At 38.4% G+C, this 19,961-nt stretch overlaps 1 protein-coding gene across 2 annotated transcripts in view; it reads right to left on the bottom strand.

Moving 5' to 3' along the window:
* The window catches only part of UBE2K (ubiquitin conjugating enzyme E2 K), a 65,202-nt gene extending 52,766 nt beyond the window's left edge, over positions 1-12,436 (bottom strand). The window contains exon 1 of one of the 2 annotated variants that reach the window (XM_063108182.1): positions 12,307-12,436. In XM_063108182.1, the coding sequence (XP_062964252.1) occupies positions 12,307-12,369 (63 nt within the window). In that variant the 5' untranslated portion in view covers positions 12,370-12,436. The remainder of the gene's footprint in view (positions 1-12,306) is intronic. The other variant, XM_063108180.1, reaches the window with a different exon arrangement.
* Positions 12,437-19,961: the final 7,525 nt, after the last annotated feature.

The following is a 19,961-nucleotide window of genomic DNA, read 5'->3' as shown; positions in this document are numbered from 1 at the left end:
CATTCAGTAAATAAATAAATAAATAATTAGAGTTAAACTAAATTATTAAACCACAGGGATACGGATTATGTCATACGTACTAAATAAATGCCCCCTGAGATCTTCAAAGGGAAAACTATAAAATAAAGCAAAAAACCACCTTGCTTCCCAGTTTTTGCCTTGGAGAGTCCATCACCCCAGTTCAGGACCAGACTACATTATCAACACTTAAGTGGAACAGAAATCCAATTTTACCTAGAGGCCACCTTTATCAACATATTCAACTCTTCCTAGTCCCAGAAGCAGGATAAAAAGTATTACTTTCATAGTGGTTGGACATGAGCTCCCCAAAGCTTAAGAAAATCTTTCAACTCATTCAGGAAAACAAGTACCTCCTGCTTACCAGGCAATGTGCTAAGTAATGGGGAATGGAAGATCAGTAAATTAGGCCTCTGCCCTCAGTGACTCATGCTCACAGTTCCTATGGGCAGATGGCAATAAAGCACCTAATGAAGTAAAGACCTAAAGACGTAATCAAAATATGACCAAGCCCACAGAAATTTTAAGAAGTCTGACATATATAACCACCTAAAATTTCACCCAAACAATGTCCACTCAATATATACCACTCTCAAGATATATACCCAAAATTCTTGCTTATGTGCACCAGCAAGAAACTGGAAATAACGGAATGTCTAACAGATACATAAACTATGCTATATTCTATCCAATAAAAATAAAGGAACTACAGAATGATTTAAGAAAAAGGAAGCACAAAATGTTTTATTAGCAGCTGCTGACAAGCAAGAGCATCAGACAACCCACAATTGAGTATGACAATCCCATAGATGGTTCATTTGAAACAAAGTAGTCTAAAAGCACCCACAGTTACTTGAGAGAAAAGGGTACATATACTAGTCCTGCATTTGTAGTAACTAGAAAAATCCATAAACACGCAAAAGCTGAAATTAACAAAGGCCTGCCTTAACCCTATGCAAAGAGTACTTTCAGCAACAGCTCCAAAACAGTTACCTACCAAAAAATATTTTTGGTGTACTTTAAAACACTACTAAACCAAAAAAATTAAATAAATAAAATAAAATAAAACAGTACTAAACCTACTACATTCCAGGTGCCCTGCAAGAGGCTGAAGAGAAAAAGATGAGTAAGATTCCTCGAGGAGCTTAACAATCTATCAGGAGCAGAAGGACATATGTACAATTACCAATAATGTAATAAAATAACTGCTCTAATAAAGTCTGATTGATGTTGGTTAACAGAGGTAAACTACGGGGTCAAGAAAGGCTTACCAGGGTGGCATTTTAGGACAAGGTTTCATAAAGCAAAGAAAGGAGGTAAGGGCTTATTCTAGGCAGACAGAATAACTAAATAGCAAGCAATTTAATACTGTTGAAGGTTTGAGGGAGAGTGTCTAAAGTATGTGTAGGGATGCAAACAGGTATCTGAGAATTGACAGGAAATAGGTCAGAAAAGGTAGGCTAGGACAATAGTACAAAGGTTTTAACTTTATGCACTAGGCAGCAGAGAACCTAAAGGAGAATGACATTATAAAATCATATTTTAAACATTAAATCCACTGGAATGGCACCACAAGGGTTGAGAATTGAGGCTGGGAGAGACTGAAGGCAGAGAAGTAAGTGTAAACAAGCAAACTATTTAATATAAATATCCATCTTAGATATAAAAGCCTGACCTAGGATGAATGAAAAAATGAATGAAAAAGAGAAAACATGCACCTTCCAGATACACCCCCAAAAAAGAGAGAAAACAAAGATTCCAGAGATAAATGGAGGATGCAGGGTGAAATCAGTGATAACATCTTATAAAGGATAGTAATAGAGCTCAAAGGAAAATCAGAAAAGAGCAGTATCAGAGCAACCAAAAGAGGAAGAGTTCTAAGATGGAAATGGAAATGCTGAAGAAAGGTGTGCAAAATGAACAATCACTGAGAAGTTAGTCTGTATTTGACAATTGGGAAGATATTGGTAATGACTGAAGGAGTAATTTCAATATGATATGGTACAGACAGAAGCCCAAGTACAGAAGTTAAGGAATGAATTAACTTTTAAGAACCAAATATAGGACATTATCTTTATGAAAATCAAAGTAGGAAAAGATACATTAAACAAAATACAAAAAAACACATCATGCAGGAAAAGGTAACACTTGACTAATTTAAAATTAAACTTTGGGCTGGCTGGTTAGCTCAGTTAGTTAGAGCACAGTGTTATAACACCAAGGTCAAGGGTTCAGATCCCCGTACCAGCCAGCCGCCAAAAAAATAAAATAAAATAAACTTCTGTAAGACAAAAAGTAGGACAAAGAAGTGAAATAGGCCAGTCACAGAAGTACAAATAATGTATGAAAGAGTAGTCAAATTGGTAGAGACAGCAAGTAGAAAAAAATAAAAACAAAAAAGAAAGTAGAATGGTGATTGCCAGGGGCTGGGTAGGCGTACAGGGAGTTAGTGTTAATGGGTACAGAGTCTGTTTTGCAAGATTAAAAGAGTTCTAGAGATGGATGACAGAGATGGCTACACAACCAATGTGAATGTACTTAATGCCATTGAACTGTACACTTAAAAATGATCTGGATCCCCACACTGGCCACCAGCTGCAAAAAAAGGTACAGTTAAGATTACACCAAGGTCAAGGATTCAGGTACCTGTACTGGCCAGCTGCCCAAAAAAAAAAGAAAAGAAAAAAAGAAAGAAAGAAAGAAAGAAAGAGGTTAAGACAGTAAATTTTATGTGTATTTTTCTACAATTTTTAAAAAAGCATAAAAAAGACAAGACAAAATTAAAAATCAAGCCACATAATGGAAAATAAACAAAATTATATAAATACATAAAGAATTCCTATAAATCAGGAAAAATACAAACCACCAATTCTTAAAAGAGGAGGGATGGGGTAAAGAATACTGCCTTGGGTTGAATGTCCCCCAGAAACTTAATCCCCACTGTAACTGTTGAGGGTGAGAAATCCTATTATGGTAATTGAAAGGTGGGGCCTTGAAGAGATGATTAGATTGTAGGACTGTGCAGGAGTGAATGGATTAATAACGGTGGTCAGGGGTGTGATTCTGAGGGCTTTAAAAGGACAGTGAATGAGGAGGTTGGTCTTTCACTCTTTCTGCTTCCACCATCTTGCAATGTGAGACCCCTGGGTCACTGCTGCCACTACCAGATGTGTTCCTTGGACTTTGGACTTCCCAGCCTCAGAAACAGTAGCCAATGAATTTCATTTTCTTTATAAATCACCCCGTTTCAGGTATTTTGTTATAAACAACAGAAATGGACTAATACAAATATAAACACTAAGTTCACAAAAGAAATTGGCCATTAGAGCCAATAAGCACAAAAATGTTTAATATTGCTACTAACTAGAGAAATGAAAATTAAAATAACCTGCCATTTTACATTCATCTAAGTGACAAAAATCTATATCTCATAAATTTCAAATCACTAGAACTTGTTTATACACTGCTAGTGGGAACGTAAATTGATAAAACAATGAAGCAATATCCAGTCATGTAGAAGCTGAAAATACACTTAGATCCTGAAATTCTACTTCCTTAAAAAAACTCTTATATGCCCAAGAAAACACTATATAATAATGTTCAGTACATCCTTCTTTTATAACAGCTGAAAGATGGAACTGAATGAAATACATAGGAGAATGAATTATAAAAACTTGTGACACGGAATACTATGTAGTTTAAAGAACTAGAATATGCACTGTCACAGATAAATCTAAAAAAATAATGCTGAGAGAAAAAGCTTCCGAAGGAGATATTGTATATTATAATAACCTACAGAAGTTTTTTTTTTTTTTTAAACTTTTAAAACACTAAATATGAATTGGAAGGAGAAGAATGGAATAGGAAAAAGTTATAAAGTGAGCTTCACCTACATTTTTTGTTTTACTGGGGGGTGTGGGGGAATTAACTCAATATGACAAGGCTAAAATCTGTTAAATTTGAACCACAGATATAAAGATGGTCAGATATCATTTTCTAAACCTCTAAGTGTAGAATATTTCATAATTTTAAAAAACATCCTTTAAAATAATTGATAGAGATCAAGGAGCAGATATGAATGTAACCTACTCTTTCTACCAGGGAGCAAATATGAATGTAAGCTACTCTTTATGTTCTTTTCTGGAGGCAGAGACCTGATTTCAAACCCCAGTTCTACCACCAAGTTACTTGATACTGAGAAAGTTACTTAATTTCTTCAGAGTTGCAACTTTTTGATCTGTGAAAAAGAGAATAACATCAATCTCATAAAGCTGTCATATATATAAAATGTCAAATAGTAGGAATTCAACAAAGGTAGTTTTTATTTTAAACATGCAATAAAAGCAAAGAACTAAAGGGAAAAGAAAGGAAAAAATGATTTTGAATGAAATGAGGTTCTCCCACCTTTTCAGAATTACTTAAGGGAACAACATGGATGTCATATGGATGTGACCGGCTACTTTCTAGCTTCCAAAACTCAATTCTGAAATAGAGATTTACAAAGGGATCCAAGACTTCATACCACAGGATTAATATCTAGATTCCTTGGTCCAGTTCCAGGAAACCAGAGCCATGTCAAGAAATCTAAAATAATCCCACAACTCTATATTATTTAAAGTCTCCCAAATAAACTTCTTTTTCATTTAGAAAGGTAACATTTTAACACAAACTTTTCTCCAATTTTTAACTGCCTCCTAAAGATTAACACCTTGAGAACAAGGCCCACACATATTCCTTTATATAGTTGTGTCCCACCCTCCCCACTCCCTGTCCATTGGGTATATGTTCCAAGTCTCCCAGTGGATACCTGAAACCGTGGACAGTACCAAAACTTATATATACTATGAATTTTTTTTTCCCCAACCAGTAAGGGGATCACAACCCTCCGCACGGTGTCGTCCGCACCCACGCTCAGCCAGTGAGCACACCGGCCATCCCTATATAGGATCCGAACTTGCGGCCTCGGCACTACCAGCGCCGCTCTCTCCGGAGTGAGCCACAGGGCCAGCCCTATACTATGATTTTTTAGTGTACATACTTACCCATAGTAAAGTTTAACTTATAAGTTAGGCACAGTAAGAGATTAACAATAATTAATAGTAAAATAGCACAATTATAACAATATATTGTAATAAAAGTTATGTGACTTTGGTCTCTCTCAAAATCTTATTGTACTGTACATATCTATTTTCAGACCACAGTTGACCAAGAGTAACTAAAACCATGGGTACCTAAACCACGGATAAGGACAAACTACTTGGCCAGCAGTCCCATGGGATGTTTCCATACAGATGACAATGAAACACTACCAGAAGTACTACAACCCTCATCTCAAGCATTTCCTTGAGGCAAATTCACAGAAAGCAAATCACTAAACCACTGAAGGAAACCTTTACATCCAAGTACAACAACAAGCCGAATATGAAAACATAGCTAATTTTCGCATCTAACAGCTAGCTATCCATCTACTCAATGTTTAATATGCCCCAAGCATTGCCCTAAGCACTAAAAAGACTCTCTTAATGGAGAGGCTTTTGAATGTTTTTGCCACAAAAAATGATAAATGCATGAGGTGACTGATACATTACCCTGATCCAAATATATTATATATGTATCAAAACATCAGGTTGTACCCCATAAGTATGTACAATTACAATGTACATTGTAAGTTAAAATAAAAATTAAAAATAAAAAAAGACTCTCTTAATCTTCTCAAGTTTGTAGATAAAAAATTGAGACAGAGTCAGTACTTCCAGTATTAAGAAGAAAAGCCAGGACACAAGGCAAATCTAATTCCAAAGCCACCACTCTTAATCACCAAGTTAAATTTATTATATTTTGCTTCAGGATTTAAATATGTCTGCCTCCCGGCAAGTTTAAGTTCTCACAGTAAGAGAAAAAAGCAAGATATATTTAATTACTTAATATTAAATTGTCACCCCCTTTTGTACTTAAAGTTTTATTAGCGTTCAGCTTTTATAGTATTATTTACGAAAAGGACAGTCCCACAAAATAACTATTTGTTATGGCTGGTGAAGACTGTTATGCAAAAAGCCTGGGTTCACCATTAACCAGCTCTGTATTGCTGAGCAACAATCAACCTTTTCCAGCCTTACTTTCCTGATCTTACATGTGAGGAGTTTTGCCAGCAAGGTTCCTTTCAGCTCTAAAGTTGAATGCAGGGCTGCTGGTTAGCTCAGTTGGTTAGAGCGCAGTGTTATAACACCAACGTCAAGGGTTTGGATCCTGGTACCAGCCAACCTCCAAAAAAAAAACTCTGAATGTATTTTAGCACATTTTCTAAGACACTATTACTCTAACCAACTAAGCTAAATGGCCAGACCTATTTTCCTTAACAAACATTTTGAAAAGCATCTTTTGAAAACCTTCAAAATTAAAGGCCAGCGTGTGGCTCACTTGGGAGAGTGTGGTGCTGATAACACCAAGGCTGCAGATTTGGATCCCTATATAGGGATGGCCGGTTATCTCACTTGGGAGAGGGTGGTGCTGAAAACGCCAAGTCAAGGGTTAAGATCCCCTTACCAGTCATCTTTAAAAAAAAAAAAAAAGGAAAGGAAAAGAAAAAGAAAGAAAGAAAATGAAAATCTTCAAAATTAGAATAATCACAGCATATTCTTACGTCTATACTTTTACTCAAATATACTCAAAACTAATCTGTGCCATTATATATAAGTCAGGAAAGTAATTGTGGCATTTTTTTTGTTTTGGTGGCTGACGGCTGGCCAGTACAGGCAACCAACCTGTGACCTTGGGGTTATAAGGATGTGCTCTAACCAACTGAGCACCACCAGACCAGTAATTGTTCTTGAGGGTACCAGTCACAATTTATAGTAACTACACTGTATTCTGATATAAAAAAAAGGCATTTTTTTACCCCAAAGATAACAATGAAGAAACTTAGAAATTTGATCTAACTCCACAACCATGTTTTAGTATACAAGAGCTGTGCATCAAGAGTTTGGATCCCTATACTGGCCAGCCACCAGAAATAAATAAAAAATAAGAGCTGTGCAACCTTTCTGTTCTAAATATGTAAACATGTTTCTGGACTAATTTTATCACTTATCTCTCTGCTCCCTAGTTCCAATTCAGACGCCTACAGAAGAGATCACTTACTTAAGAAATTATAATATTCCTGTAATTCCTTTGGGACTGCCTTCTGAAATTTGAGGTTAGTCTTAACTTTCCTTTAGACTCCAGCTCAAGAACCTCCCTTCACATCCAAACCCTCAGAACTCTCATACCATTTACCCTCTGCAACTATCTTTGCCTGACCTACTTCTCCAACCAGATTAGTCTTTTGGGGCTGTAGTCAATAAATGTCAATAAACGTGTTTACTGGGAAATAAGAGCACACATTCTTTACAAAGGGGTGGCATGCAAGGGAAGCCCAGATGTGTCTAAATCTATACCAATGGACAGAAATCGAAATCTACAACAATAAAGTAGAACAAGAAATGTATCCCAAACAGTATTACTTGCACAGGCTTTGTTGTTGTTTTTTTACCCAAACTACAAGCTTTCCTTGTTCAACCCACTCCAGAACCCCATAAGGTCCACTACTTAAGTTACACAGAACTGTAACTCACATAACTGTTAAAAACACTTCTACTCTTAAAAAATTGTTCAAATTCTGGTTACATTCATTTTTGGTAAGGAAATTTTACCTTTTTCTTTAAATCAAAAAGGAGAAAGTTTAAAAGAAAAACACTAAAAAGGGGAAACAAACTTAAGGTTTTCAAAACAAAACATTCAAAGCCAGTAGTTTTTCGTACTTTTACTGTCCAATCATCCTTTAGATAAATTATACTACACATCTGACATAGTTAATAGTCTTAAATGCTCTTCTCACGTATTTAATAGTCTTGAATGTTTTTCTAAAGAGTTTTGTCTACAGCAGTGGTTCTCAACATTTGGCAGTCTGGAGACATTTTTAATTGATACACTGGCAAGGAGTGGGGGACATGGGGGAAGGGTTGGCAGGGCTACCTGCATCTAGTGGTAGAGGTCATAGATGCTGCTAAACATCCTACAATGCATAGGAGAGCCACTCACAACAAAGAATTATCTGCCCAAAATGTCAATAGTGCCAAGGTTAAGAAACGGTGGTCTACAGACATCAAAAAACTTTCTTCTAGAGATTTGCAATTACTTTTATATAGAATAATCTAGATCAAGCTAGATCAAATATATTAAATTCATAAAATTTAAAGTGACAAGATACAAAAACTTACTTAAATGCTGAAGAAAACCTTAATGTACAATAGTAATTTTCATTATACCAAATTGTTTATGCCATAGATTTTAACATTCCCTATGAGAATTCCAGAAAATGTTACTAAAGTGCAGCTACAGTATGAAAAAATTATAGGTACCAGATAACATAAGAATAAGCAAGAGTATGTGCACTGATTTAAAGGCATTTTACTTCACTGAGCCTCAAATTTCAAAATATTTCCCATTTTGAAATGCAAGTAAATATTTAAATTAATATAGGTAATACTTAATTAGTTTAAACTAACGATTAAATTAGATTCTGTTTAAACCTTTATCCAGTAATACAAACCAGGCTCAATTATTTTTAAATAAAAGTATGCCTATCCTTGACAAGTCATGACAGTGTGATGCAATATAAACAAAAGCACGCCTAGATCCAAATCCCAAAGCTATATGTTTGCAGACAAATAATCTAACTTCTCTGAATCTCAGTTTTCTCATATGAGAAAAAGGAAATCTAATTCAAATATCTGTTCTTAAGAATTAGCAATAATGTATAAACAAACAATACTGAGACCCATTCTACAAATGACAGTTAATTGTTCACAGCAGCAGTAATTGATAGTAAGAAAATAATACAACCTATGAATAAAATAAAGATTATGGTTTTATATCCTCACAAATCAACAATTCACCTATGTAATTCAACTCAGAAAATAAGTATAAAATGTACTTTATATCAATTTTCCATTCCTAGCAACTTTGAAACATTACTTAAAAGTACTTAAAATTCATACTCATATTTAAAAATTAATATCTGACAGACAGATTTCCAAACACTGTCTTAAGGAAAAAAGGCCTAGATGGTGCCTTTACTATTTTATTTATTTTTAGTAAATAACATTCGCATGACTCAAAATTGAAAAGGGATTTATACCTCATGTCCCAGACAGACACCGATTCCCCTACACAGAAGCAACCAATTTTACCAATTTCTCATGAATCTTTCCACCTACACGGGCAAATACACATATTTCTTCTCCCTTTTGGCACAAATAGTGGTCTTCTCCACATTATTCTGCACCGTGCTTTTCATATTTGTCTTGGAGGCTATATTTTAATCAATATGCTCTAAGATTGGCTGCTTATAACCTCTCATGACCAGAATTCAGAAAATGTCAGCTATCTTTACAAAGGCACTTAAAAGGCCAAAAACAGACCTTAAATCAACCAGTATTCTTAGTCAACAAAAGCATATGAAATAAACTTTGGATAAAGTGGAGATTTACATAAGGTGACATGATGAAATACTTGATTACTTGATATGTCATTCAAATACTGCATTTACACACTTAAAAAGGAAACATATAGACTGCCCTACAAGTTTTTCAACAAGTTGAAAATAATCAACATAATCCACTTATAGAATGGGGCCTACTAAAATACCAATGAAAGAAAATGTTGGTAAAAATAAAGCTGTTTATTGGTTATATTTATTCCAAGACTAAATTATCTGATCCTCTCCTAAATGTTCTTTGCAACTTACTTTCCTGGAAGAAGTTTCCTTCCAGATTTATAAAGGTACTCTTCTTTAAAGAATAACTTGTCTGTTTGCATTTCCTGTATTCTTCCTCTTAAACACTATGACACTTATTTGAAGTAAGCCTTCATCATCCCTTACGTATAAAGAGCAATATTATCGGGGCCGGCCCGTGGCTCACTTGGGAGAGTGTGGTGCTGATAACACCGAGGCCGCGGGTTCGGATCCCTATATAGGGATGGCCGGTTAGCTCACTTGGTAGAGCATGGTGCTGACAACACCAAGTCAAGGGTTAAGAACCCCTTACCAGTCATCCTTTAAAAAAAAAAAAAAAAAAAAGCAATATTATCTTAATATACATTACTAAAGCAACACAAGTATTTCTGGTAATCTTCAACTTAAGCACTAAGAATATCATGGTAAAAAGTCATCTCATATAAAGAAGAAAGACCATATGTACTACCAAAGCAGTAACTTACCACTTTTAAATAACAGAAAATAAAGCATTAGAATTCTATTGTAGGGCAGGACAGTGGTTCACCCGGGAGAGTGTGGTGCTGATAACACCAAGGCCACGGGTTCGGATCCCTATATAGGGATGGCCGGTTAGCTCACTTGTAGAGCGTGGCCGGTTAGCTCACTTGTAGAGCGTGGTGCTGACAACACTAAGTCAAGGGTTAAGATCCCCTTACCAGTCATCTTTAAAAAAAAAAGAATTCTATTGTTACAGGTGTATATAACAATATTATAGAAGAAATGTTTTATGCTGTTGGCAACAATACTAGTTGCAATCTTTCATTAGGAATATATATGTCAACTACCTTGGAGTACATTTACTTACTAAATAAAAAGTTAAAATTGCTGTTTCACTGTATATCAGTACAGACATTAAAGATTCTACTTATGCATTGTGCCATAAAAATACAAAGTCATCCTTCCATTCAGAGTTTTGGCATATGAACAAATAGAGAGGTCAGAGTTCATACACATGCTCTGTGAAACTCATCATTACTTATACACTACTACATTCAATAAGTCTGCTAGTATTTGTCATTTCTGAATTTTAAATAATTATTTTCTCCATGCCTACTTGGAAAGATATAGGATCACTGTGGACTCAGTGAAATAAATAAAGCTTAAGTGCTCTCAGATTTGTCAATTACGCATCACATACATAGAATGCTGAAATTCACAAATTATTATTGACATTATCAAAGTACCAACCACAAGAGAAAAACACAAAAACCAATGATATATTCAATAACAGTATGTGAATCTTGAAAGTAATAATCATTTTCAGTATTACTTTTTGTTAAATCCAAAGAAGAAAAACAACCTGGCATTCTTGATTATTTTTGGTATGAAAAACTGTACTAACACTTTCATAGTTTTGAGTCATATTACTAGAGCATTTTGCATATCTTGTACAAATAAATGTGGCCAGCACTAGTGTATCTAAATTCTGCAGGACTCAACAGCAACTGGAGACAAATTTTTAAATAATGTATGATATGTCAGGATATGATATTATGTCGGGACAAACCTACTCCCTTATTAAGAAGACTTAACAATGTGCCAATCTGGTAAAATCCCACGTTTTTAATAGGCTTATTTTTTAAAAGCAAGATCAAGTTATCTATGAGGGACATCATAATGAAGTTTCATAGCACAACACGAGTCACAGAGGTATTGTCTTAGGAGAGACTCTGACCTGTAACTTGTAAACCATATTTTGAAATAAGCTACTCATACAATCCACTATTTTTTCCTAGTTAAAAATATTTAAATCCTTTTAATACACCAAACTTGCCTTTGCCCAGTCAAAAAGCTCTGTCTACAAAGAGGCCTAGGAATTGCGGGGTAGGTGGAAAGATGATCTGATTTGGAATTAATTTCCTATCTCAGGTGAAAATTCCCTTATCACCCCCTTCCAATAAAATAGTATCCCATTATACCTCCCCTTGTCTCCAATACTAAGGAGTAACCCTGAATGTCCTCCTTCCATTAATACCTAAGGACTCTCATCGTTCCTTCCCTGATGAAAGGATAGTGAAGGCCTGACAGGGAATAACCTAGAATACCCTTAAAAGTGTGGGCCTTTGAGAAGCGCTGCTCTCCGGATCCAGTTACCACCTTTCCCCTTCCCCCAACCCACTTCCCGGGTTTTCTCAGGCTCGGCCTGCTCCCTCCCTACCCCACAGACACGCTTCCAGCTGTTGGCACCGCCTCGGGGCTCTTTCTAGAGCCCGCATCCCGCAGAGGAGTGCCCCCGATCCATCTGCCCCCCAAACCGTGTTCCTCCCCAGACCACCCGTGCACGAGATCGTCCATCCCAGGGCCCTGGAAAGGGAGGGGAAGGCGGCGGAAGGAGGGGGAGACTGCTGCTTCCCCACAAGCAGAAGGGCGGCCGCAGGGAGGGCCAGCCGGGGGCTGCCGGGGATATCGGGGCCGCCACTGCGAGGACCCTCCCGCCCGGGGCTGGGGGGGGTGTCCGGGAGTTCATTTCTGACCTCCTCGCTCTTCAGCACCTCCTTGAACTCCCGCTTGATTCGCTGCACCGCGATGTTGGCCATGTCTCCGCCCGCAGCTGATTCGTACCCGCCTCCTCCGCCACCGCTACGACCACCGCCGCCGCCGCCGCCACCTCTTCCTCCACCGCCTCCTCCCTCGGCGATTCAGACCCGAGGACACGAACGCTGCCACTGCCACCCCAGCCGCCGCGCTCTCCTCAGTGTGGAATCACCTCAGCTCCCGGCCACCAAAATGGCGCCGGGTCCGCGCATGCGCACGACGCTGACCCGGCCCGGCGGCGCAGCCGCTCCCGTCGTAGCTCCGCACCACTCATCCGCCAGCGCGCCCCGCGCCGCGCGTCTCAGCCGGAGCTGCGGCCGCGCGGCCCCGCCCTGCCGGCGTCTGCGGTCGGGAGGGTGCGGCTTCCGCGCCGGCCAGTCCTGCCCGGGCCTCCCGGGTCCTCCCCTGCGCCTTCACCCCTCTTTGTACCCGTGTGATCCGGTCCGGGCTTCCAGGCTCAGACCGAAGGCTCCAGTCCAACGTGACGAGCTCCCCGGGCCCTTGCCGGCTGGAGCTCGCCCTGACTCAGCAGACCCAGAACCCACTGGTTTGGTGTGCCCCGCTGTGTCTAGCGTGTGAAAGCTATCCCGGAACTCGGTCCGGCCCGTTTTCGGTCGGTATAGCCCCAGAAAATCCACCGTGATCGTTTCTGTTCTGGAACCATTACAGTTCCACTGTTATGTCAGTCATCTCAGGTACTACAGATTATAGAATCAAGGATGGTCACTGTTAGATCTCATCAGGTGTACTCGAGACAGGAACTCCACGGAGAGGCCTGAGGTAGGATTAGAAGCCAGATGTTCATCGTTCACCTATGTTGATATCCTGAGCTGTGGAACTAAAACCTTGGTTTTCAAACTTGAGTATGCATCAGAATCCCTGGAGAGCTTGTTAAAAAACAAACAACAACAACAAAAACAGATTGCTGGGTCCCATCCCTAGAGTGTGGGATGGGCCTAAGAATTTACGTCTCTAACAAGCTCCCAGCTGCTGCCGCCGCCGCCGCCGGTATCAAGGATCACACTGTGAGAACCACTGGACGAAGACGTGAAAATTCGTATATATTAATGTGGAAATTGGAGGAATAGAAGCTTCTTGAGGCCACGGGGTGGGGGAGGGAAGAGCTTTACTTCTGTAAGCCTACAAAGGTGTCTGATGCTAGAAGACACTCATTACATTAAATATTGAATGAATAAATGAGTAAAGGTAAGAGTAAAAAAAAAATAATAATAATAATAATAAGATACAGGACTGGCCGGTTGGTTCAGTTGGTTAGAACACAGACTTGTAACACCAGGTTCTAGGGTTCGAATGCCTATACAGGCCAGCCGCAAAAAATGCTTTACGTAGAAGGTAACTTTGAAAGGCAATGTGAAAGTGGTTGCTAGAGTTTACAGTAAGTCGTACAGTTTTGGTGCCAACAGGTACTTTGAATAGAACATTTTGGAATAAGTAATAAAGGTGTTGTTTTAGAAGTTTATACTCCATCAACTTCTAACCTGACCAATCAGTAAAACATACTACTATAAAAATATCACAAATGTATGGTCTTAGTAAAAGTAGCTAAAATTGTATCTGCAAAAAGGGTAACAGCCACTGGTAGTGAATCATTCGGTGTAGGCAGGTGGCAAAAGGGAACTTACTGAACTTCTGTCCTGGGAACCGAGGGGAGATTTTTTTCATTTCAGTTCTATCCCATGCCAGCTCTCTTGGCCAGCTGTGGTTTCCTCATCTGTGAAGTAAAGAAGCTGGATTAGATGATCTCTTTCAAGTTTTAAGAGTTTAGAATTCTAATGTATCATCTCAAAACATTTCCCCAAGTGGACTGACATAAATTATAAAAACCCTTCTAGCAGAGCCCCCTAGTGGTCCTAAGAGGAGTCAACTATACTGGTATACAGTACAAACGTCATGGTACAGTGAATTACTGGTATAATGTAAATCATGCAATCCTGTATGTACTTGTGCCGGTACTTTCTAAAAATCTTTTTGTGCCGGTATATAAAGCAAATTATTTTGAGGTGTGCAAACAAATTTGAGTGCTTTACATTTATCACTTTCATTCAGTCCCCAATCCTGATCATGAAACTGAAGAAACTTGGAGCACTCACATCACAGGGGAACAGTTAGAAGGGACTGGTCATTTCTACTGAGGAAGAGGAGTTTAGTAATTTTTTTTTTTAAAAGATGACCGGTAAGGGGATCTTTAACCCTTGACTTGGTGTTGTCAGCACCACGCTCTCCGAAGTGAGCTAACCGGCCATCCCTATATAGAGGTCCAAAACCATGGCCTTGGTATTACCAGCACCACACTCTTCCAAGTGAGCCAGGGGCCGGCCCTGGTTTTAGTAATTTTTAAATGCACATAGCCATTAACTCTGCAATTCCGCTTCTAGAAATTCATTCTACAGTCTTTCCGGAGAATGAGACAATTGCCTATTAATTGATAAGAGACAATCTTCAAGATACTTTTTTTTAAGCACTAGCCAAGTGTGGTAGTGAGAAGGTGGGAAAGAGTAGAACAAAGAGTTCAATCTGTAACTGACTGTGAAAAATCAATTAAGAAAACTCACTGCCTTCAGACCAGCCAAGAGTTTTTCGCATTTTAAGTGTAAAAAAGCACCATGCTAAAAACAATTTGTTATCCTAGATTGGATCCTAGAACCGAAAGGAAAGAACTAGTGAAATCTGAATAAGTTCTGTAATTTAGTTAATAGTCTGTAGCAATGTTAATTTCTCAATTTTAACAGCATTATGGTTACATAAGGTGTTAACATTAGTGGAAGCTGAGGAAAGAATATACAAGAATCTCTGTAGTATCTTTGCAACTTTTCTGTAAATCTAAAATTATTCCAAAACAAAAAGTTCACTTTTCAAAAAACACTATGCAGTCCATATTGTGTATAGTATATAACCATATGTGTGAGAGAAGAAATGAATGTGCTTGTGTATATAATGCTTGTGAACCCATAAAATATTGCTGGAAAATTCATAAGAAACTGACAGTAATGGTTATCTCTGAGAAAGTAATTTAAGGCTTTGGGGGAAGCAAAATAGGAGACTTTTCACCTTGTATCCTGTTGTATATTTCACCTATTAAAAAAATTTTCAGGGCTGGCAGCTTAGCTGAGTTGGCTAGAGAGGATTGCTATAACACTAAGGTCAAGGGTTCAGATCCCAGTACCGGCCAGCCACCAAAAATAAATAAATAATTAAAATTTAAAAAATGAGTTTCCAATGGCATATCATAAGCTCTTCTGATTAACTCCATTAACAAATTAATTAAATGAGTGTTTATTGAATGCCTACTATATGCCATGCATGATCTAGGCCCTGGAGGCATATCAGTGAACAAGAGATAAAAACCCCTGGAATTGTGGAATTTACATTCTAGCAGAAATGGAGAGAATTAATCTCAGACGATAATAGGCAGACACCTGGGGTATCCCTGAGATGTTTTAGGGGGTCGATCTGCCATGCCCATTGCACCAGTGTTTCAAAACAATAGTGGGTAAACTGATGTACAGTTACTTTACTAGTAACAATTATGTTAATGCCACACACTCACTGTTTTAAAAATGCCAGTTGCACTTCAGAGTGTCCTTGATGAAGCAGTAGAAATTATTAATTTTATTAAACCTCAATATATGAGTACGAGTGTTCTTGATATTTTGTGTGATGAGAAGTATACTACATGGTAAAGCACTTTTGCATTTGGTTGAATTGCAAACTGAACTAACCACTTTATTCATGAAACACCCATTTTTACTTGAGATAATGACTGAAAGAAGCTATGTTTATGTAGACTTGAGTATTTGGCAGATATTTCATCAAAAACGAATTAGGTGAGCCTGTCATTTCAGGAAAACAACTGACAGATTTTGTTGCCAATGATAAAATTCAACTTTCAACTAAAAATTAGAATTTTAGAAAACATCTGCTACCATGATTTGACAGCTCCCAATACTTATAGAATTTTCTGATGAAATTGATGGTGGTAATAACAAATGTGATTGTTTGATATTGTGCAATGAATGTGTCAACATTTGGAAGAGTTGCATAAATCAGTGAACCAATATTTTCCAAATGAAAAATGCATTATGTTACAAAATCATGCATTGGTAAAAGATCCATTCAAGGTTTAAGACTGGCCAATGGATTTTAATGTAACATAGTATAGAAAGTTCACTGATAAAATTTCAGATTCTAGATTGCAACTAACCTTTAAGAAATCACTACTTGTCTAGTTTTAGAGCAGTATCAAAGAATATCCACAATTATCTGAAAAAGCTATTAAAATATTAAGGCCGGCCCGTGGCTCACTTGGGAGAGTGTGATGCTGATAACACCAAGGCCAACGATTCGGATCCCTATATAGGGATGGCTGGTTGCTCACTTGGGAGAGCATGGTGCTGACAACACCAAGTCAAGGGTTTATCCCCTTACTGGTCATCTTTAAAAAATAAATAAACAAATAAATAAATAAATAAATAAAATAAAATATCTCTCCCCTTTTCAACTACATATCTGTATGAGGCTAGATTTTCTTCATGTGCTTCAACCAAAACAACATACACAATATATAGAATCCAAAAGCTGACAGGAAAATACAGCTGTTTTCTATTAAGCCAGGCATTAGAGAGATTTTGTTTTGAAAAATATAGTTATTGTTTACTAAACAGATTTACATAAGCATGTGATGTATTTATTACAGTTATTTATTAGTAAATGTTTCAATAATTTCTCAGTTTTAATTTCTAACACAATGTTGGCAGATATAACCCACATGAACGAAAGCTCATTGAATCCTCAGTATTTTGAAGAGTATGAAGGAGATCTGAGTACATTTGAGTATACTATATTAGACATGAGGCTTAGATCTAAAAAGCCACACAATTTCAGAATATAGGGCTGGCTGATTAGCTCAGCTGGTTAGAGCACGGTGTTATAACACCAAGGTCAAGGACTGGGATCCCTGTACTGGCCAGCTGCCAAAAAAAATTAGAATATATAATGTACATAAACATTATATATGTGAAGATTGTAAAATTACTTTTAGATTAAATGGAGGAAAGGTCATTAGGTAACTCTTCTGATGTTCCTAAAAGTTTTAATGTGTTGATTCAAGTAAAAAAAAATAAATGCTGTAGGTCATATTATTGCTTTGCTAACCCCTGAAAATAATCACCAACATTTGAAATGCATGCTCAGGTCTTCCTTTTTGTGGATACTGCTAGTTACTATTGTTGCTCTTCATATTCAAATTTCCTGTTCTTCTAAATGCAGAGGAATTTTTTTTCTTGCAGCCCTTTCCCGACCTTGTGTTTTGCCAACTATTGAGGCTTTTTTTCCTGTTTCTCACCATTGCCTGTTCTACCCAAGCCTCTCATTTAACTCTTTTTGTGAAATACACACTCCTGTCTCTGAGATCATTTTTCCTTTTTTTTTTTTTTTTTGCTTTCACTGAGCTCTGCCCTTCCCATCTTGTTTAGCTCCTCCCACCTAGCCCCCCTCTCCCCTCAATGAGGAGCTTTAGCAGCAAGAGTGGAAAGCAGCATTTAGATCTACAAACTTCTAAACTTAGCTCCAGGCCAGTGGGCACCACAGAATTGATTGTAATGCACTCTCTGTTATTTCAGATTTTAAAAACAGATCAGACTCTCCACCATTGTGGCTTTCAGAATATCTGCAGCATGGAGTGGAAAGTTGGTTTCCATAGCACAGAATATGGTTTCCTTGTCTTAAGTTCCTATCAGGCACAGAGGTTCTTTAGGTGGGAGCTTTTTTAGGAAGAAACCTGGTAATTCCACTCTGTTCAAGGGATATGTAGCTACAAGTGAGACATAGCTAGTAGGGCCTTCACACTTCACAATCATGACACCAATCACCTTTCCAGTAGACTGCCCTCTGCTGACCATCCCAATAGTTATTCCTTTCACTCCTAGAATTACTGGGGCCTCAATGCAAAGATTCCAAACCCTTTAGAAGCCATCCTTCAAAATCCCCTTCTAGTTGTCTCAAAGACCTTGAACTGGCCAACATGAAGACTTTCTGTCAATTGAAGTTCACAACTAACTTTTACTTACTTAACATGTTGATTATGTCAATTACTAATATTCATTTAGAATTTCATAAATCATATGTTTCATTAAACTGGCCAGATATTCTTTGTTTGTTCTTCCAAATCCACTCATCAACCTTGTCCACTCTGCTTTGTGCCTTGAGATGCTAGAAATATAGTATCTAATGTCTCTACCTTAATAGGACTTCCTTAAGTTCTAGACTGCCATTGAGTGTGGCCAATACGAGGCTCTGGCAGGAGAAATGGCCAAGGGTCAAAAAAGCTGCATTTCTCTACCAAAGTCCATAGTTCCTGTCCAGTAGCTCTCCCGCTTAGTTACAGCTGTAGCTACTGCTATAGCTCTTTCAGGATGTCATTAATCTTGCTCCTCTTACCTCTTCAAGCCTGGAGGTAGCAACAGTTCCCTGCTGTTGTTAGCCTTTATCATCTTCCTTTGACTTTTGTAAATATCTTTTCATCAAACTCTTATTAACCACTTGTTTCCTGTTAAGACCCTGTCTGATATACCAAGATACAACCATAGTTTCTGATTCTCCTGGATGTTGCTGTTATTGAGGAAATTACCACTGTGTCTCTACTGCTCTACAAGCCCCATGTAGGATTACTTAGAGGAGCTCAGTGTTAAAACTTTCCATGGGGCCGGCCCGTGGCTCACTCGGGAGAGTGCGGTGCTGAGAACACCAAGGCCCCGGGTTCGGATCCCATATACGGATGGCCGGTTCGCTCACTGGCTGAGCGTGGTGCTCACAACACCAAGTCACGGGTTAAGATCCCCTTACCGGTCATCTTTAAAAAAAAAAAAAAAACTTTCCTCACTAGGGTCAAGACCAAATTCTGAAGGGCAAACTGAGAGTGACTACTGAAGGTGTTGCCCTGTAAGTAACATAAATATTTCTCTTTCTTGGTGCTCCCAGGAGAGAAGATTCACACCCACTTTCACCTCTCTATAGCTTACCATTCAGCTGCACCATGCCAAGGAATGGCTCCTTTCCTGGGTGAACAATCGAGCTTTAAGTCCCTCTTCTCAGAGACTTAGGGGTACATATGCAAAAAAATTTCCATGTGTCCTCTGAAGTTAGCAAGCACCATGATTTAGGCACTCTCAGGAGACCTTACAGAGGCCAGGCTTCTCTGCATGAGAGCTGTGAATAAAATCATAATCCAAGGGCCGGCCTGTGGCTCACTTGGGAGAGTGCGGTGCTGATAACACCAAGGCCACGGGTTCGGATCCTATATAGGGATGGCCGGTTAGCTCACTGGCTGAGCTTGGTGCTGACAACACCAAGCCAAGGGTTAAGATACCTTTGCTGGTCATCTTTTTTTTTTTTTTGTCTTTTTCGTGACCGGTACTCAGCCAGTGTGCACACCGGCCATTCCTATATAGGATCCGAACCATGGCGGGAGCGTCGCTGCGCTCCCAGCACCGCACTCTCCCGACTGCGCCACGGGGTCGGCCCTTTGCTGGTCATCTTTAAAAAAAACAAACAAACGAAACCATAATCCAAAGTAGCA

The sequence above is a fragment of the Cynocephalus volans genome, chromosome 9 (genome assembly GCF_027409185.1).
Source record: "Cynocephalus volans isolate mCynVol1 chromosome 9, mCynVol1.pri, whole genome shotgun sequence".
Taxonomy (NCBI): Eukaryota; Metazoa; Chordata; class Mammalia; order Dermoptera; family Cynocephalidae; genus Cynocephalus; species Cynocephalus volans.
This window is presented reverse-complemented; position numbering and strand designations above follow the sequence as displayed.